The sequence below is a fragment of the Oryctolagus cuniculus genome, chromosome 11 (genome assembly GCF_051225735.1).
Source record: "Oryctolagus cuniculus isolate XC-2025 breed Fujian yellow rabbit chromosome 11, ASM5122573v1, whole genome shotgun sequence".
Classification (NCBI taxonomy): domain Eukaryota; kingdom Metazoa; phylum Chordata; class Mammalia; order Lagomorpha; family Leporidae; genus Oryctolagus; species Oryctolagus cuniculus.
This window is the reverse complement of record NC_142877.1, coordinates 104,731,377-104,755,532: the sequence shown is the minus strand read 5'-3', so window position 1 is coordinate 104,755,532 and position 24,156 is coordinate 104,731,377. Positions and strand designations below refer to the sequence as shown.

The following is a 24,156-nucleotide window of genomic DNA, read 5'->3' as shown; positions in this document are numbered from 1 at the left end:
CCCTACAAATCTTAAACATTCTCAGTTGAAAATACTAAATTTAAAGTACTTTCATGTTTCATATTCATACCTCACTAGAGTCGTCTGGAATATGCAGGGTATTTCACAGTTGTAGGAACAGGCATATAGAAGTTAAAAGGACTAGACTACAAAGGTCACCAAATCCATCTTCTACCTCTACTTTCTCAACTTTGTGCTATGCAATGAAGCCACTAATTTTCTCTTTCAAGGGGCTATCAGCCATGACCTTATAATGAATCCATTCTATCGTATGTATTTCTTAGTCCTTTGAGGTTAAAAAAGGTAAGTCTGGAAAATACATGACAGCTGAAGCATGTACCAGATTGTGTTCTATACGGAATAAAGCAGGAAGGTCTCTAGACTGCCCAGAGAACAGTCAGATGCTTCCCTTCAGACAAGCAAGGTGGAAAAGGAGCCTCACAGCTATGCCCTTCAAGAGGAAATTCTCACTCATGAGGGAGAAATCCCTCATTTTACTTAGAAAGCTCTATCAAGTCCTTTTCTCTTTGAAGCAGGAAGCTTTTTCCTAGAGATTCCATTTAGTATATATATATAGTTTGGCCCACGTTGGTGTGTGTGTGTGTCTTTTTTTTTTTTTTTTTTTTTTTTGACAGGCAGAGTGGACAGTGAGAGAGAGAGACAGAGAGAAAGGTCTTCCTTTGCCGTTGGTTCACCCTCCAATGGCCGCCGTGGCCGGCGCACCGCGCTGATCCGATGGCAGGAGCCAGGTACTTCTCCTGGTCTCCCATGGGGTGCAGGACCCAAGCACTTGGGCCATCCTCCACTGCACTCCCTGGCCACAGCAGAGAGCTGGCCTGGAAGAGTGGCAACTGGGACAGAATCCGGCGCCCTGATCTGGACTAGAACCCGGTGTGCCGGCACCGCAAGGCGGAGGATTAGCCTAGTGAGCCGTAGCGCCAGCCGTGTGTGTCTTTTTAAATGGTTATAAAATTGATACAGTGTTTTACAAAACACTGTATATGGGTTTCTGGTGCAGTGGCGAATCTGCTCCTTGGGATGCCCACATCCCATATTGAGTTCTGGCTACTGTTCTTCCAATCTAGCTTCCTGCTAATGCACACCCTGGGAGGCAGCAGACAATATCAAGTAGTTGGATTCCTGCCACCCAGAGGGGAGGCCCAGATGGAGTTCTGGGCCCTTGATTCCCAACTGTCTCAGCCCTGACTGTTGCAGGCATTTGGGGAAAGGACCAGCTGATGAAACACCTCTTCTCTCTTCCTCTCCCTCCCTCTCTACCTCTCAAATGAAATGAAATGAATAAATGAAAATAAAAACTTAATTGGACTCTTCAGTTCACCATCACTGGTATAAACCAAGACAATTACTCATTAAAAAATTGATGTTTGAGCTTTTAACACCTGATATTTTAATTATGTTAAATAATTCCATTCAGTAATATGTAATCAAATTCACTAAACAAAAAAGAAACAAGAAAACTCGTAGATTGAATTTTCAGATATATTTAATAATCACTTTCATTTCTTAATCTTGATTGTTTATAAACCCTAAAAACATTTATAGTGGATAGAAAATTAAAGGAAATTCTGATATTCAAGCACTTTTTAGAATATTGCCTGAAAAATTTCATTGTCCACCTTGAAGGACTAAGAATTATGTCTCATCACCATAGTAAGAGTAGAAGACTTCTGAATGGGCTGTGAATATTATTACCCTAGAAAAAGTATAATATTGTACAGCCTAGTGAAAGATCATTAGATGCAACTCAGTGATTCATGAACAGAATAGAGAATTTTTAAAATATCTAAATCTAACATAGGGTGAGATAATTTGAACTATCAAAAGATTCATTGCAGCATTTTTCTTTAAAAGCACCTCAGTATGATTATATAACGATTTGGTGATGGCTGGCAAAGTCCAGAGATGGGGTAAAATATAGCAAAGCTGTTCCAAACCACCATTAGTTGAAGATCAGCCATAAAGATACACCTCAATACTATTTTTTTAAGAAATTAATAATTTTCCACTTATCCAGTCTTGTGGATGAAATGTTACCAACAAATCTCTCCTCAAATGGCTAAAGTGTCTCTCATAAGCACCATATTCTGAATTTTGTAATCATTTTGAATATATAGGTATTATTTACATCTCTTTCATATGCAATACATAATGAGAATTTATTAACCTTTGCTGAGGACTAAGTCATTATTAATACAAATTATGCACTAATAGCCTTTACAGATGTACAAGGTTGCTTGCTTCTAGTATAAAATGGTCTCAGAATTAAGTACTTAGTCATGTCCACTATACCTATTCTGTTTTGTTTCCTTAACATTAGCTGTCAGTTCTTGACGCAATAAGTGCTTACCTTTGCTAGCACTAATCCCATCTAATTTGCTTGCAACCTACCTACTAAAAGCAGTGACTAATTCTAAAAATATTGATTTGCTCAGAAAGTCCCTTGGGCAGGGTGAAATGGTTTTTGATTGTATTAGTTTGGGGCAGTGGCGGGGTGGGGAAGGCAGAATAGTTATCTTTAGGTATACAATTGTATTTCTAAGGATCCGTTACTAGAAGCCAGACCTCGGGGTACCTCAGCCACTTCTACATGTAATATAAAAGAATCATGCTTAGGAGAAATAATCTTAAATATTCAGAAACATTTACTGTAATAGATACTGAAGCTACTGATACCTCACTGAAATGCTTGTTAAACACAGCCTGATCTGACATCGGTTAAATAGAAAGCAAGAAACTACTTACCATTGCTATCCATAGGATGACATATTCATCTACAAAATTATTAAAGTACTGGTCTAAAAACAAAAGACCTGGCCCAGCAAAGATGGTATCTTGAAGATAGAGTTCACTTTTGGTCATGTGAGCTATCTATAAAAGAAGTAAAATAATTTCACTACTAAATTTTAAATGTTTTTGCTTTTATTTTCAAACAGCATTATACTAATTCACTACTAAAGGCAGAGACCATTTAATATATTTGATAAGGGAAAACTTACGTACACCTCAAATTCATAACTAGGTAGCTAATTAAAATTTTCAGTATTCAAATTCCTTGACAGCAGAAAATTCTAATTGATAGTTAAACATGATAAACATTCTTAATATGATTAAGCATGAAAAATAAGAACTAGATGTAACAAATCAATTTGGCTTGGGGCACATGGCCATTTACTGTGATGCTGACTCCATGGAAGAAAACCTGTATTAGCATCCATCTTTGTCATCTGAAGACTGAATACAGTATTTACAGAAGAATCACAGAAGAATTTCTTACCACTAATTTTTGTGAGACTTTAGCAAAGACACATCCAAACATTAGGGTATAAAGACAAGGATGCTTTTCAAACACATTAGTTGCTGACTTTTTATAGATCATTATTGCCAGGATAATAATTAATCCTATGTGGAGCCCAGGTGACAAGACACTTGTGCCCTAAGGAATAAAGCAGAAAAACAGCGTCACATTTTAATACTGCATTTATTACAATGCAAACTTTCTGAGCATCTTTTTTGTGCAAAGATTTAGATATAATGAAATAAAGCTTATCCTGTCACAATTCTATAAAACATTTTAATCAATGATTAGGAGGAGTTTAATTCTCCTGTGGTTTCTCTCTATAGCAACATTTCCCTTTAGTTGTAAAACTTTATGATCTAGTCATTACATGTTTATTTATGTGAATCAGGATTCTTTCAGCACTGCCCATCCTAAATAAAATATTCAAACACATTATGTATTAAGACTTACTAAATCTATAAACACCAATTTAAATGTGTTCTTTAGCACAGTCTTACTCTGGAGTATCATATTTCCATTTTGCAAGCCATCATTCAGCCTAGCAGTAAAGACACCCATGTCCCACATCAGAGTGCCTGGGTTTTATTCCTAGCTTCAGCCCTGACTCCAGCTTCCTGCCAATGCAGACCCTGAGACGCAGCTGTGAGGGTTCACCTGGCTGGGCTCCCGCCACCTACATGGGACATCTGATTGCATTCTCAGACCCTGGCTCTGGTCCTGGCCTAGACCCAGCTGTTGCAGGCATTTGGAGAGTGAACTGGCAGATGGAAGCCCTCTGTTTTTCTTTGCCTCTCAAAAAAATTTGCATGTTTTAGGTTAGAATTTACTATAAAATTACAAAATTATAATAAAACACTATTATATGGTAATAAATTATAAAGGTTTACACAAATATTATTTAACCTTTTATATATTATAGTTCTTAGATTTCATTCACACACAAAGATGCTGCTAAAAAAGCTGAATAAAACGCCAGTTTAGGAGTCTGAAATTAACCACTTTCCAGCTTGTGTTCAATTTCTTCTGTTTTCCTTTAAACATTTAATAATTATTTCTTGGTAAATTTTCTCTAAAGTATACATTGATAAGCTAAAGCTTATTTTCTTTAGTGGAAATTACATTTCAGCTACTGCTCTATTTTATCATACATGGTCAAGCAACATGTATTCCTAAGCACCTAATACACAAAATATGATACAGAGATTAACTGACAAAAGATCTCAAGAAATGACATTTTTTCCCAAATATACCAGAACTTACATATCTAAATGAATTTTATATTTTTCTTTCAAATTAAATACATATGTAATTTATTCACAAAGGTGGATAATTTATGAATTATGGAGACTGCTTTGAAATTGTCTTAGGAACAATTTCATTTAACAAATGAAACTTTTTAAATAAAAATGGTGTATCTCACACTTATTACTCCTCGTATTTATTCGACCAGGCTCCAAATGATTTTGACTGTTTTCTAAAATCAAGTTGAGCCATAAAAAATAGAAATGTTGAACTGTGGAACCAAAGACATTTAAAGAGACTGTGTTATGGTTTAAAGAAATCCTTAACAAAAGGCATTCTCATGTTTTGCATCATGGGGATAAGTACTTATCTTCATAACTTCAGCTGCCTAGAGGAGGACAATAAGCTTTTTTTTTCTCCACACTTTTTTTTTTTTTTTTTTTTTTGACAGGCAGAGTGGACAGTGAGAGAGAGAGACAGAGAGAAAGGTCTTCCTTTGCCGTTGATTCACCCTCCAATGGCCGCCGCAGCCAGCGCGATGCGGCCGGCGCACCGCGCTGATCAGATGGCAGGAGCCAGGAGCCAGGTGCTTTTCCTGGTCTCCCATGGGGTGCAGGGCCCAAGCACCTGGGCCATCCTCCACTGCACTCCCTGGCCACAGCAGAGGGCTGGCCTGGAAGAGGGGCAACCGGGACAGAATCCGGTGCCCCGACCGGGACTAGAACCCGGTGTGCCGGCGCCGCAAGGCGGAGGATTAGCCTAGTGAGCCGCGGCGCCGGCCTGGACAATAAGCTTTTAAAAGAAACATGACTGCTACGCATTTAAGAACTGGTAGGAATTCTACTTTCTTAAAGAAGTTTTTAAAAACAAATATGAATAAATATAAGAGTAATACAGCATGATTAAGTTATAAGGAACACAAATACAAAGTATATCCACATTCAAGAATGAAGGTGAAATTTTTTACCTTTAAAAATATTAGAATAGTTCTTTTAAGTATATGTCAGTGAAATCCCAGCAAAATTTATGTTACGAGTAATTTATTGCCCCAAAGGTGATACCACTGACCTTGGCAGCTTTCCTGCCATCTAGTCAGGAATCATTCCCTACTTTTCCTCCTCTCCCCTATTACTTCAAGGAGAGAGATGCAAGAGAACAAATGGCAACTCTTACTTATGTACAGTAATGAAACAGTGGATGATTAAATGAAATGCCAGAAAAGTCTACGCTGAGCAAGCCTGTAGAAAGAGGAAAAATGATTTGTTATCAGTCTAAACTTTTTAAAATGACTTTTGTACTATGTGCCTAAAACGAATTCTTTATTTACTTTCCTTTCTCAGTCTTTAACTTTGGCATATTTTAAGTATATTTTTATAACTGATGATAAAATGTATCATAAAAATTAATGATGATGAAATCAATTCCTTACTGCTATTGTGGATCCATTCTTGCCAACACCACCATGGAGGATAACATGGAAGTAATTTGAACAGGAAAATATTGCTCCACCTACTACTCCAAGAGCTGGAAGGATCTTCAGTTTTATTTCTAGAATGGGTATCTTTAGGGGTAGAGGAAAGAAACAAATCATTAAGAAAACAGCATTTTTCCCCTATTAAATAATACAGAAACACTATTATATGGCCCTATACAATAAGCTATCCTTGAGGGCCAGCACTGTGGTGCAGTGGGTTAAGCTGCCATCTGCAGTGCTGGCATCCCATATGGACACTGGTTCAAGTCCTGGCCACTCCAGTTCCAATCCAGTTGCCTAATAATGCACCTAGGAAGGCAGTGGAAGATAGCCCAGGTTCTTGGGCCTCTGCACCCACATGGGAGACCTGGAGGAAGCTCCCGGCTCCTGGCTTCAGCCTGGCCAGCCCTGGCCATTGCAGTCATTTGTGGAGTGAACCAGCGGATAGAAGATCTATTTCTCCCTCTCTCTGCAAATCTGACTTTTAAATAAATTAATCAATCTTAAAAAAAAAAAAAAAAAGCTATCCTTTTTCTTGTAAACAAATCTTAACTTCTGGAATGTAGCCAAACCGGAATTTTTTTTTAATTGCTTTATTTATTAAGTGAAAAATGAATCCACAAAGTCATGTCCATCTGTTGATATAATCATTATTAAATATTTAATCTCACAAGCTTTCCTCCGACTTAAACATGAAAAAGGATAGTCCATTTGAATTCAGTAGCCTTTCAGAGGCAGCATCCCAGGAGAGGCAGGCGCCATGATCTGCATCATAAATGTGACAAATATCATGATGTGTGGGCATGCAAAAACGTTGTGTGGTTAATATCCAGGATTAAATCTCTAGCAACATATTTACCTGTTGGTCAATAGCTGTTCAAGAAAACTTCCACAGGCAGCAAAGGATTTAAAAAACAGTAACAATGAATTGCCAGAAGCTACAGGCTACTGTGTTTTGAAAATAGACTTTGAAATATTGTATTGCAATTTGTGGAAACTACAGGTTAACAACTGAATTTAGAAACTTACATAAAAAATAAATTGCTGTGTTTTTTTTTTTTTTTGGTGAAATAAGCAAGTGTGCTTCCTTCCTATGATACTGCCAAAACACTGAACTTTACAATTTGAAGATTCAATTCCAAATGTAAGACAACCACACCTGACTTCATCATTGGTATTGCCCAACTGCTTCTGGGTCCACATTTAGCATCTTAGGGGAACTAGCAAAACAGCTACCATAGAAGACACGTAGAATCTCTCTGGTATATTGTATGGACCTATGGTAATATATTCTTAATTTTGCTATGTTGTTACATGACAAGAAGGGTTATGCATGTCTCGCCTAATGCATCACTACTTAGGAATATGCTCCAAATCTATTTCTGAGCCTACTGGTAATTGGCAATTCTGATATTAAATGCCAAGGAAATCTTATACTATGCTTTTAATAAACTTTATTATTTAAGGGCAGTTTTATGTTCACAGCAAAGCTGAGCAGAAAGCAGAGTTCCCACATATTTCCTTCTTCCTCCCCCCAGCCTTGCCCACTATCATCATCCCCCACCAGAGTGGTACAGTTGTTACAACTGATGAGCCTATACTGATGCATCGCTATCAAGCTAAGTTCACAGTTCATAGGAGGGTTCCACCTCTCAGTGTCCTACATTCTGTGTGTTAAGATCAATATATAATGACACGTATCCAAAAAAATCCATAGCCCTAAACATTCTCTGTGCTCTATCTATTCCTCTCTCCCTCTCCCAGCTCCTGGCAATCACTGACCTTTTTACTGCCTCCATAGTTTTGCCTTTTGTAGACTGTGAGGCAGTTATACACAAGAGGCATACAGCACGCAGTCTTCCCAGACTGTCTTCTTGCTCTTAGTAAGCACGGAAAGTTCCTCCGCTTCTATTCATGGCTTCCTAGTCTACTTTATTTTAAATTCTGATTGGTAGTCCACTGTCTAGATGTGCCACAGTCTGGCCATTTACCTAGTGATGTGCATGTCGGTTGCTTCCCAGTTTTGACAACTAAGAATAAAGGTGCTATAAAAATTTGTGTGCAAGTTTTCATGTGGACAAAAACATTCAGTTCATCTGAGTAAGTACCAAGGAGTGGGACTGCTGATCATACAGTACGAGTATGTTTAGCTGTGTATCCCGTACTATTCTTACTGGAGGTGTATAGCTCTGTGATTACATGCATAGAGTCTGAAATCAGTCTGTTTAATCCCTAGCTCCTGTACTTAATCATTCTAAGACTTGTTTACAAAACAGGAAAATGATAGTCTCTATTGCATAGAATTGTTCTGACAGGAAGATGAAACTGATGGCAAAATGTTTAGGAATATAAGTGTTGAAAGAATGGTAATTATTGGCTATTATCTTCTTAACACTTAGCACAAAGTTGTCTGTCAGCCAGTGTTGTGGACTTCGTGGTGACAGAATTATTTGATTCTTCACAAATGTTCTTCCTATGCAAAGCCTGAATTCAAGAGAGTAGCCTCCTAAGATCCAACTTTCATCAAAACACTGAGGTCAAAAGCTACCAAAGCAGAAGAGAGCTACTCCTTAATATGAGAATCTTCACCCTGAGACAATTATAAAATGCAAACTAGCCACTTTTCTTTCCTAATATGGAGGAATAAGTTTCATATATAAAATAGTTTACAAAAGATCTATTATATGAAACAAATTTTGGCCTAGAAAAAGTAATTCCAATACGTGTATTGTTTTTGCTTTTGTTTTGTCTTAGAGGAATAAGAGTCATTCACTTCTATGTGGTAATGTATTCTTGTATAGGAGAAAATGGCATAAGGTATATAGGATATTAATAGCATAAAATGAAAGAAAAAGGCTAAGAAATAGAACGAGTATTAAATACCAAGGACTAAAGAAACTTGACTGTAATATTTTTCCTAACCATTTAAAAAGTACTTAAATATAAATATTCAGATTTACCGTATAGTCCCACATTGTCGCTCCTCCAAATGTAGACAACACAAAGATGATCACTAAAGCTATCTGAATTTCCGTTACATCCACTCTAAAGAGGAAGAACAAACAAGAGATAAGGTGTTTGTAACAAAATTCCTGAAGACGAAGGTTAGTTGATCATAGACTTAAACACCAAAAATGTGAAAATCTCTGTAAGCTTCTTTCTACCTTTACCTTCATCGTTAAATTATCAACTGACCACACTGTGAAGTGAAAAAGGCTACAGGACATACTCTCACACACAGGTGAATATTAATATATGCAGAGGGAAAGATGTATAGCCTGGTTCAGACTTCTAATAGTTATCAGTGAGACTGCCGAAGACTTATTTCCTACTGTATATACACTTCTGTGAAGTTCGAAGCTTTTACTAATATGCATTCCTCATAGAAATCGGGAAAGAATTATAACACAAAACTGAACAAGTGATATCAGGCACATTCTTAAACACTCTCATGCCGATTTCACTTAAAAAGTAGGGAGAATTCCGCCAGCCTTTCTTTCTTATTAAGTTACTGACAGCCACTACAATTTTTTGTTCCCACATTCTTCTAATACAGAAATGTGTTTAATTTTCTCTCAAAAAACACTTACCAACCAACACTCTCTCTAGTCCACATTCCCCTGAAGCTGTCAAAAACCCTTTCTCCTTTGCACCATAAAGAGACCAACTGAAAGCAGAGTTACATCTGTAATGTTCTCCTCTCTTTGTATCTGTTGTTTAACCCACTGCAGTCTGGCTTTTGGTCCCATTACTAAAATTTTTTAGTGACTTTCAATTTGTTAAATCTAGGAGATCTCTTTTTCGGTAATTATCTTGTGTAATTCTTTAAGATTCTGATTATTCCCTTTTTCCTGAAATGCTTTGCTATATTCTTATTAATTCCATGCTCTCTCCTGGTTTTCCTATCTGGCTAGAGCTCTTCTCTTGCTCTATCCTAGTCTGCTTCTTCCTCCATATTTTAAATAGTTTCTAGAATTCCACCTGAAATTTCATATTCTCTGAACAAGTTCACCCACAATTAAGATTACCATATATAAGCGAATGACCTTTAAGTCCATATCTCCAAATGACATATTTTTTTCCTCAACTCCAGATTTTTATATCTGTCTACCAACTTAACATTCCACTCGCATGCCGTGGAGTCTTTACATGCCCAGAAGAATATATTTTGCTCTGTAAATATAAGAAATGTCGGGATTAAGTGATAAAATAAAACTGGGTTTGAAACGGAAGACTTCTCGACCAGTTATTTTGGGGGCAGTTAGAAGAAAAAGGTGAACTGGGGCCGGCGCCGCGGCTCACTAGGCTAATCCTCCGCCTAGCGGCGCCGGCACACCGGGTTCTAGTCCCGGTTGGGGCGCCGGATTCTGTCCCGGTTGCCCCTCTTCCAGGCCAGCCCTCTGCTGTGGCCAGGGAGTGCAGTGGAGGATGGCCCAGGTGCTTGGGCCCTGCACCCCATGGGAGACCAGGAAAAGCACCTGGCTCCTGGCTCCTGCCATCGGATCAGCGCGGTGCGCCGGCCGCAGCGCGCCGGCCGTGGCGGCCATTGGAGGGTGAACCAACGGCAAAGGAAGACCTTTCTCTCTGTCTCTCTCTCTCACTGTCCACTCTGCCTGTCAAAAAAAAAAAAAAAAAAAAAAAAAAGAAAAGAAAAAGGTGAACTGAACCTTCCCCTACACATAAAAGTCCAAGTATGAACAACTGACATCTAGTGTTCATAAGGTCGGCGGCGGGCAGAGGCAAGGCTTTCAGCTGCCTGAAGAAGGGATCGAGTGGGTTGTAAAAGGTGACTGTGAGAGCCCGGTGCTGAGGCCACTGCCTGCAGTGCCAGCATCCCATACGGGTGCCGGTTGGTGTCCCAGCTCTTCCAGCTCTGCTATGGCCTGGGAAAGCAGTGGAGGGAGGATGGCCTGCGTGCTTTGGCCCCTGCACCCGTGTGGGACACCCGGAAGAAGCTCCTGGCTCCTGGCTTTAGTTAGATCAGTGCAGCTCCAACCGTTGCAGCCATCTGGGGAGTGAACCAGTGGATGGAAGACCTCTCCCTCTCTTTGTCTGTCTCTGCCTTCAAATAAATAAATAAATAATTCTTTAAAAAAAAGGTAATTATGATAATACGTGGTGCTTTGTGGAAGAAATGAAGAGGGCAGCACTAATGTCTACTGAGCTTCCTTTATGTACCGTGTGAGCTAGAAGCTATTCTTGCTTTTGGACAGGGAAACTGAAACGACTTTTCAGTGCCTGAATTAGAACAAGCTGACTACTGCTACAAGAGAACGACTTCAGAGCCAACGCTCTTCCTACTACACTTGGGACTCACTGCCAGTGTCACCCTCTCCTCTCAGTAACAATGACAGAACTCCACTGTCATCCATAATTTTCACAGGGTGTGACAAGTGGCCAGAAAGCAGGCAGGGATTTTGGAACAAACTTTCTCTGGTGAAACTAAATGACACATATGGAGATGTAGCTAGAAACCTGGTTTCACATAGGCAAAATTCATATCACATACTGGTTTTTTATTAAAATGTATTTATTTGAAAGGCAGAGTGACAAAGAGAGAAGGACTTATGTGTATAAAGTTAACTGAAAATAGAACTTAGTATAAAATAAGAATGGCAATAGGAGAGGGAGGAGGAAGAGGGTGGGAGTTTGGGTGGGAGGGTGCGTATGGTGGGAAGAATCACTGTGTTCCTAAAGTTGTATTTATGAAATGCATGAAGTCTGTATACCTTAAATAAAAATTTTCTGGGGAAAAAAAAAAAGAGAAGAGAGACAGAAAAAAAGAGAGAGAGAGATCTTCCTTCCACTGGTTCACTCCCCAAATACCTACAGCCGCCAAGGCTAAGCCAATGTGCTAATGTACACCCTGGGGGCGAGCAGGTGATGGCTAAAGTAGTTGGTTCCCTGCTACTCACGTGGGAGATCCAGACTGAGCCCTGGCTCCTCATTGTCCTGGCTGCTGTAGTCGTCTGGACAGTGAGCCAGCAGATGGAAGACTCTCTTTCTCTCTAGCTCTTACTCTCTCTCCCTCTCTCTTTCTTTTCAAAGAGATTTTTCTTTTAAATTAACAATGAAAAAAAAATCACTCTTTCTTCCCTGCTTACTCTTTCTTCATTGAATTAAGAGAGGCAACTTTGCCACACAAGCTGAGCATCCCAGCAGATTCCTGCAGGATGTGCCAGGAATCAAGAGCCTGAATACTCTTCACCTGGGCTTTTTATCCAGCTCATGTTCACAGTGAGCGACCTTCAAGGATGAGGTCACATCTCCCTGAGACAACAAGCAGGCTTGCTTCTAACTGTCAGAGTCCTCACTGCTCCTCTCCCATGTACAACCCACTGCAGGTCCAGGTGTTCATCTAGGCCCAGCTGTGGGGACAGGACTCCGGGGGCTGCTGGGCAGGGGTGAAGGAGGGAACCTCTGGCCGGTGCTGCTGCCCAGGGTGATAAATGCATCCTTTTCCTCTGGTCAGGAGCTTTGTGTCTTCTGCCAGCACCCATGGAACATGAACAGGCTTCCTGGGAGCTTCTAAGTGGGCTAAAGTCCTTCACACACAGTGCTGATCACTGGCTGGATTAGCCTGTAAACATTCTCACTGCATGCCCCCAGATCAGAATGCAAACTCTGCTTCTGGAGGCAGGGAGTTTGTCTGTTTAGTGTACTCATTACTTTTGTATTGAGAACTGGGCCTGGGAGACAATAGATGCTCAATAAGCATCAGAAAAATATTTATTCAAATTCATTGTTTAACTATCGCATTGGTATTCCACAAAATCACTCAACAAATTATGTTGACTTCCTACCTTCAAATTTATTTTAACTCCATTTCTTCTGTATGCTTATTTCGTTAAAGAATCTGTTATTTACACACCTACCAATTGATAAGTAAGATATCTACGTCTGCCTTAGTAAATACCACTTTTTAACTGTCGTTTGAGAGAAAGAAAGCATACAAAAGAAACTGAATTAAAACAAAAACAGCATCGCCTAATAATGAGAACTTTACTACTGTGTACTGTTGTGCCAGATTCTGCACTCAGCCCTCTGCACACACTATCATTCATTCTTCACAATAACCTTTTAGACAATTGTGAAGATTCCCATTCTACAGGTGAAGCAACTGAAGAAAATGAGATTAGTATTTCCGATCAGATAACTAAATCTGATTTCAGAGCCTGGACTTTTCACTGTTCTACTTAAGACAGAATCACTACTGACCAGTACATAATATAAATGGCTTTAAAGGGTAGAAAAAAATACTGTAAAAAAGGTAGTAATAGTAGTAAAACCTCAGGTTCTTCAGCCCAATAAACAAATGCATTTGGCTGGCTTTTTCTTCAGTGTTTCATTACGAGCGAAAGCACATAAATAAGATTTAAACCAGAAATGTACTCACAAAACAAATTTCCACAGTACATTCCAAGATTGTTTGGTCTGGTTGCATATATCTGCACTCAAATACTGTAGAAATTAAACTAAAATACGGACAGGCTTTCAAGAAATCTGGCCCAGCTCACAGACAACTGGCCATGGCTCCGTCTGTAGGCAGCTGCAGGGCCTTGGCTGAGGGCCGACAGATGGACGCTTCTCGTAGCTCTGGGAAGCAGGAGCATCAACCTACCCCCAGTCCTCCGAGATATTTTCACTTTGGCAAGGTGAACAAAAACGTACTGCTTAGGATCGATGCGGCACGGAGTCAGTGTGTAAATGGCTGGCCCCCGGGACGCTGCGGGAGCTCGGGTTCACTCTCCCTGGGCTCCACCACAACCGCCATTTCCCTAAAGTGCTGAGTTCTTTCCTCTCGCTGCTGCCCAGAAAGATCCTCCCTAGCCCGTCGGGCAGATTCCGCTCCACAGGCGACTCATCCCTGCATCCCCAGTTCTGGGTTCCTGATAAGGAGCAAATGAGCGCAAAATGTACCACCAGGCTGGAAATACAAACGGACTCATTTCAGAAAGATGTTCAAAGAAGCCAGGAACCAAAAAGGTGAAGTGCTAGTCATGGAGGAATAGCAACAATGGCAATTAACCCGGACACAGCATCATTACTCCAGTTTCCCACAGCGAGTTCAGCAAATCAAAACGCGTTTGGCTTTGCACAGCGGCTTTTCTCTTGCAGCGTATCTACAAAGAGCTGCAGACTCTTAATTTACATGGCTGCCTTGCATTTCTAGCAAGGCTTCTGGGTCCCTGGGTTCTGGACTAGTATATAAGGAAACAAAGATTCATAGTTTCCTTAGAAATTTCCCTAAGCTAGTTCCGCCTAGGTTGCCTTCCCCTTACTCTGGAAAGCTGAAGCAGGCCATCGTACACCACGGGCCGACTACGTCAGCAGCGTCATGGCAACCACATCCCTTTAATGCAATGGACTACAAGCCTGTGTTTTGAAAGCGTGTTGTGCCCTTCCGAGCATCCATCCACGGCATCTGATGTATTAGCTGAGTCTAGGTATTGAGCGGCACTCAATAACAGTAGGGAGTTTGGAGTCAAACAGACCTAGATGTTAATCCTAGCCCTACCTCTTACTGGCAGGGAATCTGCAGGGCCGCCTCTGCGCAGTGGATGTCGGCACTGCCTCACTTGGACAGTGCAGGCAATGCCCACCTTCCAGGCTTAATACGAGGAAGATACGAGGTGACGCCCGTAAGGCTCTTAGTATCGTGCCCGAAATACGGAAGTGCCCCGTAGGGGGTGGCTGCGGTGAGGCCACAGCTTAGAATCAGTCTGGAAAACGCCCTGACGCCTGTCTCCCACTAACTCATGCATGGCGTGGAGCTGCTCCTCTCATTAATCTTCCTTAAGAGCTCCTGTTTCCCCTAGGCAACAGTAAAGTGCAGTTTAAAAGACTCCGTCGGCACTGGAAGCCAAAGCTGGAAATGAGTTCTTAAAGGAGCTGGCGGGGAGGGAGCCGGGGAGGGAGCCAGGGAGGAAACGGGACTAGGACAGGGCGTTCCTGCTCTGCGCACCACAGAGGCACAGGTGGGATTTCACGTTTAACTCGAGCAGGTTCCCGGCACTTGCACATTATCTCGCCGTGTGTCCCCCACAGCCGAGAGTGCCCTGACTACCGGTCGGTGGTGGTGAGTGCGGTCAGGAGCGCAGCCCCCTTGTTGGGCACAGGGAGATTTGACCGCAAGGACCTTGGACTCCAATGCACAGTATTTTACTAAGTGAACGAAACACTGCACACTTAAGAACTGCCTGTCCTTTTCTATACTCTCCAGGTCCCTCATTTTTCTTTTCCCATGGTCTACTATGAGCTTGGGCTAGTGAAAGACAGACGCAGATAAATTATTACCAAATAAAGTACCTATTTGTAACATGGAATACTAAAAGACATTAAAGTGCAGCATTTATGGACGTGTCAATTAAAAAAACAAAAAGATATTTAAATTACTGCTTGGAGCTTTGTTTCCTTACAGAAAAATGGCACAAGAGATTGTGAAAATGAATTCAACCGTATTTTTAATGTACAACTTAAGAAACATACTTACTTTCCAAATCTCAACACGCCAGAAACGTAAGTCTGCCAATGAGCACAGTAAAACATGAACATCCCAATAAAAGAGCAGAAAAACAGCCAGTCAGGGTGAGTGCCCAAGCGGACAGCAATGGAGGCTCCAACCGCCATAAACACTGAAGGAACAGAAAGGTTTAAGAACCAGTAAGAATTTTAAATAATTAATGAAAGAATTGCTCAGTGCTGTTTAGAAACACAGAGTTTTGTTTTTTTTTTTTTAATGGTTTTTTTTTTTTTTTTTTTTTTTGACAGGCAGAGTGGACAGTGAGATAGAGAGAGACGGAGAGAAAGGTCTTCCTTTGCCGTTGGTTCACCCTCCAATGGCCGCTGCGGCCAGCGCGCTGCAGCCACTGCACCGCGCTGATCCAATGGCAGGAGCCAGGTGCTTATCCTGGTCTCCCATGGGGTGCAGGGCCCAAGCACTTGGGCCATCCTCCACTGCACTCCCTGGCCACAGCAGAGAGCTGGCCTGGAAGAGGGGCAACCGGGACAGAATCTGGCGCCCCGACCAGGACTACAACCCGGTGTGCCAGCGCTGCAGGTGGAGGATTAGCGTACTGAGCTGCAGCGGCGGCCTAGAAACACAGTTTTAAGTGATATAAAAGAGTCATTAAAATAACCACTGTGGCCACTTGGGGAATGAATCAGTGAATGAAAGATATCTCTCTCTCTCTCTCTCTCTCTCTCTCTCTCCCCCCTCCCTCTCTTTCCCTCTCTCTTCTTCTCTCTTTCCCTCCTCTCTCTCCCTCTCTCCCCCTCTCTCTCTGTAACTCCAACATTCAAATAAATAAGTAAACTTTCAAAAATAAAAATAAGAAACACTTAACAAAATGAATTCTTGAATATTGTACAAAAACTGTTCCCAAAAAACTGACCCAACAGCTCAATTGTAGGTTTTTAAAGCCATCAAGACAAAACAAACAAACAAACAAACAAAAAAACAACACAGGAACACAACATTATAGGGGGAAAAAAAACCTCCATTAATTTACCTGTGGAAAGAGAGTCACAACCATGGTCAAAAAGTTCTCCTAAAGGAGAACACGAATTAGTTCTTCTGGCTTGTTTCCCATCAATGGCATCCAGCGACTGGTAGATAAAGAGTCCTAGTGCACAAATAAGGTATGTCCAGTATGGTGCCTAGGAGTAAACATAAACCATAAAGACTGTTAGGCTACAAGCGAGCTTCTGTTTCAAGATACTTCAACCTAAGCCGACTGACGTTATTTTCTCATGTTTGTGCTTTGTGTCACTTCAGTGTGTTATGAAGAACCATCATAACCCGCCTTCCATGAATAAGAAATAAACTGAAGAATCAAATGAACTGCCCTAAGTCAGCTGGGTAGAAGGGTGCACAGAGGTCCAGCTGTAAGCAACACGGAGCGCAATGGCTGAAGCAAGGATCAGGGCCTAGGTCTTGATTCCCTGGACCACAGCTCTTTTAATGAACACCATTCAGAGTCACGCAGCGCATAACCGTTCTGGTCAACAGCTGACCACGTGTACAAGGGCAAATTCCAATCACCTGGAGTTTCTAGCATACCTTTTCTATGTTTAGATCCACAAATACCCACCATTGTGTTTTACTGGCCTGTGGCATTCAGCACAGTAAGATGTAAAACAGGTCTGCAGCCCAGGACTAACGGTGTACTGCACAGCCTTTGTAGGCTACACCATTTAGGTGTGTGTAAGTCCACTGTATGATGTTCACACGGCGATGAAATCGCCTGACGACGCATTTCTCAGCATGTAACCCTGTCGTTCAGTGATGTGTGAGTGTGGATGGCACAGATCTGAAGTTACTCAGTAAGTCCTTGGTATGAATACAGAACTTAAAGGCAAACTACAGACCTCGGCTTTCATTCACAATGGAGTAGCACGCGCTGGATTTACTTCCCAATTTGCTGAATTAGAAAGGCAAGCAAATCCACGAACAGAGGCTGTCAGACCCCACAGGTAGCAAAGGCTTAGTATTCCCAAGAGAAGGGGAAGCAAGTGAGGTGAGCCCTAGGATGGCTCCAGCTAACTGTCCACAGGCCCTGCCCAGGCCACAGTGCAGAACAGGGACCCAACCTGAGCCCAGTGGTGTGTGTGGCTGTGTTGGGGAGAAATAGTCAGAGCACAGGTCAAGCCAGCTGGAATGTGTGAGGGGAGGATGGGAGAGAAGGGTGCTGCACAGAGAAAGGAGCACGAGCAGTAAAGTCTGTACAAAGCACCTTTAAATCTCAGACCAACCTGTGCCTGGATGAGACAAAACTACTACCAACCAAGGTCAGGGAAAGCAGCGCTGCTCAGTGGAAGGTCCGGAAGCTCACACAAGGCTGGGAATAGTTCACGCCCCAGCAGGCAGAGCAGAAAGACCCTGTGCTACCCGGGGCACTGGGTGACGTTCTCAGAGGTGCACTGCCTTGGCAGTGGGCCCAGAACAGCCCTGGTATAAAGGCTCCTCTGGAAAGCACAGACAGGACTTCAAATCCCGCCGGAAAAGGAGCCAGCTAACTCCGCACACCTTCACTGCAGCCAGCATCACCACGTCTTAGGGGGAGAAAATCCAGCAGCCCAAAATGTGAAGTTCACCACCTTTTATTTTATTGCTTTTCTAATTATACAAGGCAGGAGAGTAAATCCAGTGACCACTGTTGTCATCACACAGGGCCCTGGGGAAGTGGAATACATCTAGGAAGACTATCACAAAAGGATGGTCAATACGTCTTTTTTCTATAGATCAACTTGTATCATTTCAATTGACCTATTTTCATGTTTACTGACTGCTTGCTGTTCATTTTTCTCAAGTAGTCTGTCTTTTTTTTGTCTTTTCTTTATCACTGGTTTTCAGTAATTTGATTGTAATATGCCTTGGTGGGTTTTGAAAAAAAAGTAGTTATTCTACTTGGGGTTTGTTGAGCTTCCTGGGTATATAAATATATAGATTCCATCCAATCTGAAAATTCCCCAGCCATTATTTCTTATACTTTTTATGTCATACCCTCTCCCTTATTTGTGAGACCCAATAAGAGTTAAGGTAGGCTGCTTTTTGCTTCCCCATAGATCATCAATGCCCAGTTCAATTACTATTGGTTCTTTTTCCCATGCATCCTTTTGGACAGTTTCCATTGGTAGTCTGCAAATGTACTGATCTTTTCTACTGCAGTATCTAATGTGCTACTGACTTTACACTGTGGTTCACAATTCAAATACTGTAGTTTCTCAATTCTAGAGATTTCATGGGAGAGAGGCTGGTGCCATGGCTCACTTGGTTAATCCTCTGCCTGCAGTGCCGGCATCCCATATGGGCACTGGGTTCTAGTCCCGATTGCTCCTCTTCCAGTCCAGCTCTCTGCTGTGGCCCGGGAGGGCAGTGGAGGATGGCCCAAGTGCCTGGGCCCTGCACCCACATGGGAGACCAGGAAGGAAGCACCTGCTCCTGGCTTTGGATCAGCACAGCGCTGGCCATAGCAGCCATTTGGGGAGTGAACCAATGGAAGGACCTTTCTGTCTGTCTCTCTCACTGTCTATAACTCTACCTGTCAAAAAAAAAAAAAAAAAAGATTTCATGGGAGGCTTTTTATAATATGCATACTTTCCTCTACTTTCTTGAACACAAACAGCATATTTATAAAAATGATTTTAATGTCTCCGTCTGCTAAGTCTATTATTCCTGTCATTCCTGGATCTGATTATATTGGTTCATTTTACTCCTAGTTGTAGATCCTATTCTCCTGTTTCTTTGCATGATTGGGAATTTTTTATTAGAGGTCAAACCTTGTGAATTTTATATTTTGGGGTGCTACGTTGTTTTTCCCTAAGATGTACTATATGCTGGCTGCAGTTAAGGTACCGGTAAATTAACTGGATCCCTTTGAACTTGAACTTCAAGTTCTGAAAGGTTTTCCAGAGAAGCCCTCAGACTAGGACTCTTTTGTGCCCACTGCTAAAGTAATACACTGTTGAGAACTCTACCCAATATTCCAGCTACTACAAGTTCTTCCTGGGACAAATGGTCAGCCCAAAATTACACATTTTGGAGGAAAGGCTAGCAAAATTGCTAAGGACTAGAATTTTTAAGTTAAACTTTGCCATCTGTGGCTCTGTCTTTTAACAGCCATGTGACTGGGCCAAGTGTTTTAAACTCTCTAAGCCTTGATTACCTCATCTCAAAGATGTGATTAATACTTTTATTGTATCTGATGCAAACATTCTTAGATTGCTAATTACACAGATGCTGGCATTTAGTAAGTGTTTAGCAAAGGTCAGCTATTGTCATTAAATTGGTTTTGAATACTTTTAGTGGCAAATATAATTTTTTTACCTTACCAACCTATGTATGATGTATGTGGCAATTCTGCAAATACCCAACCAATCTGACCTATCTCATTCCTTAATCTTTGTAAGTAAATACAAGTTTACTATAAACTAAACTTATCAAAAATGTTAGTTAATACTCCATCCCAAGCACTAATGATTGCACTAATAATTGTTTAAAAGGAATTATTAAGTTTCTTTTCTTTAATAGAAAAGCAGTATATGTTAGAAATAAGAGTAGAATTAACCTGAATTATGAAAATGCATATGAAAATATCACATTCAGCTCTGAATAGTACGCTTTCAAAGGCTTATCTGGAAACTACGAAACAATTTAACAGCCAGCTAAAAACTAGAATTGAGATATCATGATGGCAGTACAAAAAAGAAAATACACACACACACTCATTGAACAAAACACTACACAACCCACCTAGAATCTTCTGAAAGAATTACAGAGTAAACGTTTTGGCAGGGAACAATTTTGTTAACCCTTTTCTTTCTTTTTTCCTTTTTTTTTTTTTTTTTTTTTTTTTTTTTGACAGGCAGAGTTAGACAGTGAGAGAGAGAGATAGAAAGAAGGGTCTTCCTTCCGTTGGTTCACTCCCCAGATGGCCGCTACGGCCAGCGTGCTGTGCCAATCCGAAGCCAGGAGCCAGGTGCTTCCTCCTGGTCTCCCATGCAGGTGCAGGGCCCAAGCACTTGGGCCATCCTCCGCTGCCTTCCCGGGCCACAGCAGAGAGTTGGACTGGAAGAGGAACAACCAGAGCAGAATCTAGCTATGGTTCTAGTCCCAACTGGAACTAGAACCTGTGGTGCCAGCACTGCAGGCAGAGGATTAGCCTAGTGAGCCACGGCACCAGCCAACCCTTTTCAAACTTGCACTTTTTTACCTATTTTCCTACTGTGAAAAATCATACTGCTTAAATTGGGAGAGCAAAGTTATAATTCAAATATATGTACAATTAGAAACTGAGGTTATTAAAATTCATGAGGTGACATAAAATGTCATTTTTCCCCCCATCGTCTATTTCTATCCCTCTTTCCTTAAATGACGCGCTTGAGAGCAAACCCTCCAGCTGAGGCATCTTCCGCTGCAAGTAGCCCTGCCCCCAGATCACATTCTGCCCCTCGTTCAGAGAAGGGAAATCAAGCCAGGATCCCTAGTGCAACATTACTTCATCGGGATACACGAGGAGCTAGGGATTTAAATAGAGGGAAAAGAAAAAATTGGCAGAGTCTGAAAGTGAAAGGTTTATTCAGTACAGTTTCTGGATCCATGTTCCTGATCCACAGGTCATGACCAGAGAGAGGCAAGATTACCACGGTACCCACACCCTCAGAGAGGGGGCAGTTATTACTGTGTGCTTGTGATGAAAGACGCGAGTGAAAGGAGGGAGAGGTATCGCTCCTACCAAGGCCTGCAGCTGGCCTGGGGCCAGCAATCGAACCAGGTCTCCTGACTCTGGAGACTGAGCTGTCACGCCAGGGGCTGCAGCCTGGACACAGCGCCTCATCTGAACTCTTCCTTGCAAACCTGTTGAGCAGCACATTCCCCTCCGACAAGGCAATTTCAAGCGGCAGTGAAGGCCAGAGCAGTGCCTGCCAGCACCCTGGCCTCCTGCCCCTATACCCAGAAAGGCACACTGGTCTGCTGGAACCTGTTCCCTCCTCTCCGGCCTTCCCGAAGCCCAGGAGCCAGACCTACCTTCCCTTTCCCTGTGGCTCCCACCGCAGGTGCGAACAGGTGGAGGCTCTCACCAGTCTCTGACCTGCCATCTCTGCAGACAGCCTACCTGCTGGGGATGCGGGGCCAGGCCAGTAGCCCCTCCCTTCCAGTCTTCCCCTGCAGAGGACGGACAGAGAAGCAACTCCTGCAGGAGGCGGGACCTACAGAACCACCTCAACACAACTCCAGCGTTGATGCGACTTCTTTTACAATTTTAATACAAATATATTCTAACATAAGGATGCAGCTTGTGCATGATAATCATAGCAATATACCAGACTACTGCCAGAGAAGGAGCCTACTCCAAATAGCAGGACTTTTTCAGCATGTCAGACGCCTACCACTTAAAATTCTTATTTATATAGCTTTCATAACATCTACTGTGTCCTTTAAGATCAGAACTTAACAGAAGGCCAGCGCTGCGGCTCACTAGGCTAATCCTCCGCCTAGTGGCACCGGCACACTGGGTTCTAGTCCCGGTCGGGGTGCTGGATTCTGTCCCGGTTGCCCCTCTTCCAGACCAGCTCTCTGCTATGGCCCTGCACCCCATGGGAGACCAGGAGAAGCACCTGGTTCCTGCCTTCAGATCAGCGCGGTGCGCCAGCCGCAGCAGCCATTGGAGGGTGAACCAACGGCAAAAGGAAGACCTTTCTCTCTGTCTCTCTCTCTCTCTCACTGTCCACTCTGCCTGTTAAAAAAAAAAAAAAAAAAAAAAAAAAAAGAAGAAGAACTTAACATAATACCACGGAAATCCTCCAGAGCAAACACACCAACCTACATTATTCTCCCTAAAGTCTACATGGTAGTCAAATACAAGGCTGTATGGTAACTTAAGTAGTAACTTCTCTAATGATGAATCTGATGTGACTTCATGGAATGCTTATATTACTATATTAGATTATAATATTATATAAGCTTATTCTAGAAAACAAAATAATGACTAAGAATCATAATTCCCTTGGGGACGGCACTGTGGCATAGTGGTAAAGCTGCCTCCTGCAACGCTGGCATCCCTTATGGGTAGCAGTTCGAGTCCCAGCTGCTCCATTTCCGATCCAGCTCCCTGCTAATGAGCCTGGGAAAACAGTGGAGAATGGCCCGAATTCTTGGTCCCCTGTACCTGCTTGGAAGACCCAGAAGAAGCTCCTGGCTCCTGGCTCCTGGCTTCAGCCTGGCCCAGCCCTGGTTGATGCAGCTATTTGGGGAGTGAACCAGCAGATGGAAGATCTCTCTCTCTCTCTCTAATTTTGCCTTTCAAATAAAATCAATCTTTAAAAAAATCATAATTCCCAGTCGTTAAAAGAAAAAAGCTCCACTAATAAATTTAAATTGCTTTTCAGTTACACCACTGAAAAACAGCTGTATAAAAATAAGTACTGGGGAAAGTTTACCTTTTCTAGTTAGTTGAATTATTTCTAGCATGCTGTTATTATTCATTGTAAGATTAGAGAAAGCTACATTCTAGTTTTAAAACGTCCATAGTGCTTTCTGAGAATTACAACAAAACACTGCAACTGTTTACAGAAGCATAAACAAAATAAACTGACAGCGCTGAAGCCATCCACTTCTACCTTAGTCTCAAAGGCACAAAGCGCACACTGGAAGAAAGCAGACGGCGAGCCTGATAGTCTACTAGCTGATTTCCATCTTATATCTGATTTGGTTTTCCAGAAAGCACGCACAGGTGAACAGCACCTCTGACCAAATCCTGTATACCCTTCAGCATTCTTTGGGAAAGACTCCGTGGGTCCAGGGCTCTTCAACGTTGGGTGCAGTGGTTAAGCTGCAGCTTGAGACGCCCACAGCCCACACAGCAGAGCCTGGTTTGCGTCCTGGCTACTCGGCCTCCAGTCTAGCTTCCTGCTAATGTGTACTCCAGGAGACAGCAGACGATGGCCCACATACTTGGGTTCCTGGCACACACATGGCAGACCTGGACAGAGTTCTGGGCTCCTGGCTTCAGCATGGCCCAGCCCTGGGTGTTGTGGGCATTTGGGGAATGAGCCAGTGAATGGAAGCTCTTTCCCCCACCTCCTTCAAATAAGTGGAAAAAAAAAAATTAAAAATCTTCAAGTGAGAGACGGGGCGTCTATGTCTTCTCCTTGCCCTCAACCCAGCCACTCCCTACCTCTCTACATCGCAGAGAGAAAATAGCACCAGCTTACCACTCTCCAGTCAAAGCTCCCTCCAGACCAAAACTCAAAACCAACTGTCTCTTCCCTTTTCCTCTCTCCTCACCCAAGTATTTCACTTTCTAGGGCCGAATTGATGGAAGTTGAGTGTCTTTCTTGTTCACTGTCACATTTTTAGTCCCCTAGCACAGTGACTGGCACACAGTATGTGGGACCAAGAGCGATAAAAAAAGGTCTCTGTGCAAAAATGCTCATTCAATGTGTATAGCAGAGCAACCGGGGCAGGGCCGTCATGTTCTGGAGGCTTCTCTGGCCGCCCCTCCCAAACTAATCTTAGAAGAAGTTCATGGCATGAACACAAGCTCTTGCAAGCAATAGATCAGTTTCAGCACAGCCCCAGTCCTCATGTCTAGCTTGTGGGTTTATTTATGACTTGAGA

The 24,156-nt window shown here is 42.3% G+C and overlaps 1 protein-coding gene across 2 annotated transcripts in view; it reads right to left on the bottom strand.

The window, feature by feature from the left end:
• The window catches only part of CHPT1 (choline phosphotransferase 1), a 35,190-nt gene that overhangs the window by 2,747 nt on the left and 8,287 nt on the right, over positions 1 to 24,156 (bottom strand). For both annotated transcript variants that reach the window (XR_001793389.4, XM_008256976.5), the window contains exons 2-7: positions 16,547 to 16,694; positions 15,529 to 15,670; positions 8,996 to 9,080; positions 5,991 to 6,122; positions 3,296 to 3,454; positions 2,764 to 2,889 (exon numbers count right to left, since the gene is read on the bottom strand). Coding sequence is in view for 1 of the 2 variants with exons in the window: in XM_008256976.5 (XP_008255198.1) it covers positions 2,764 to 2,889; positions 3,296 to 3,454; positions 5,991 to 6,122; positions 8,996 to 9,080; positions 15,529 to 15,670; positions 16,547 to 16,694 (792 nt within the window). In the remaining variant the exon portion in view is untranslated. The remainder of the gene's footprint in view (positions 1 to 2,763; positions 2,890 to 3,295; positions 3,455 to 5,990; positions 6,123 to 8,995; positions 9,081 to 15,528; positions 15,671 to 16,546; positions 16,695 to 24,156) is intronic.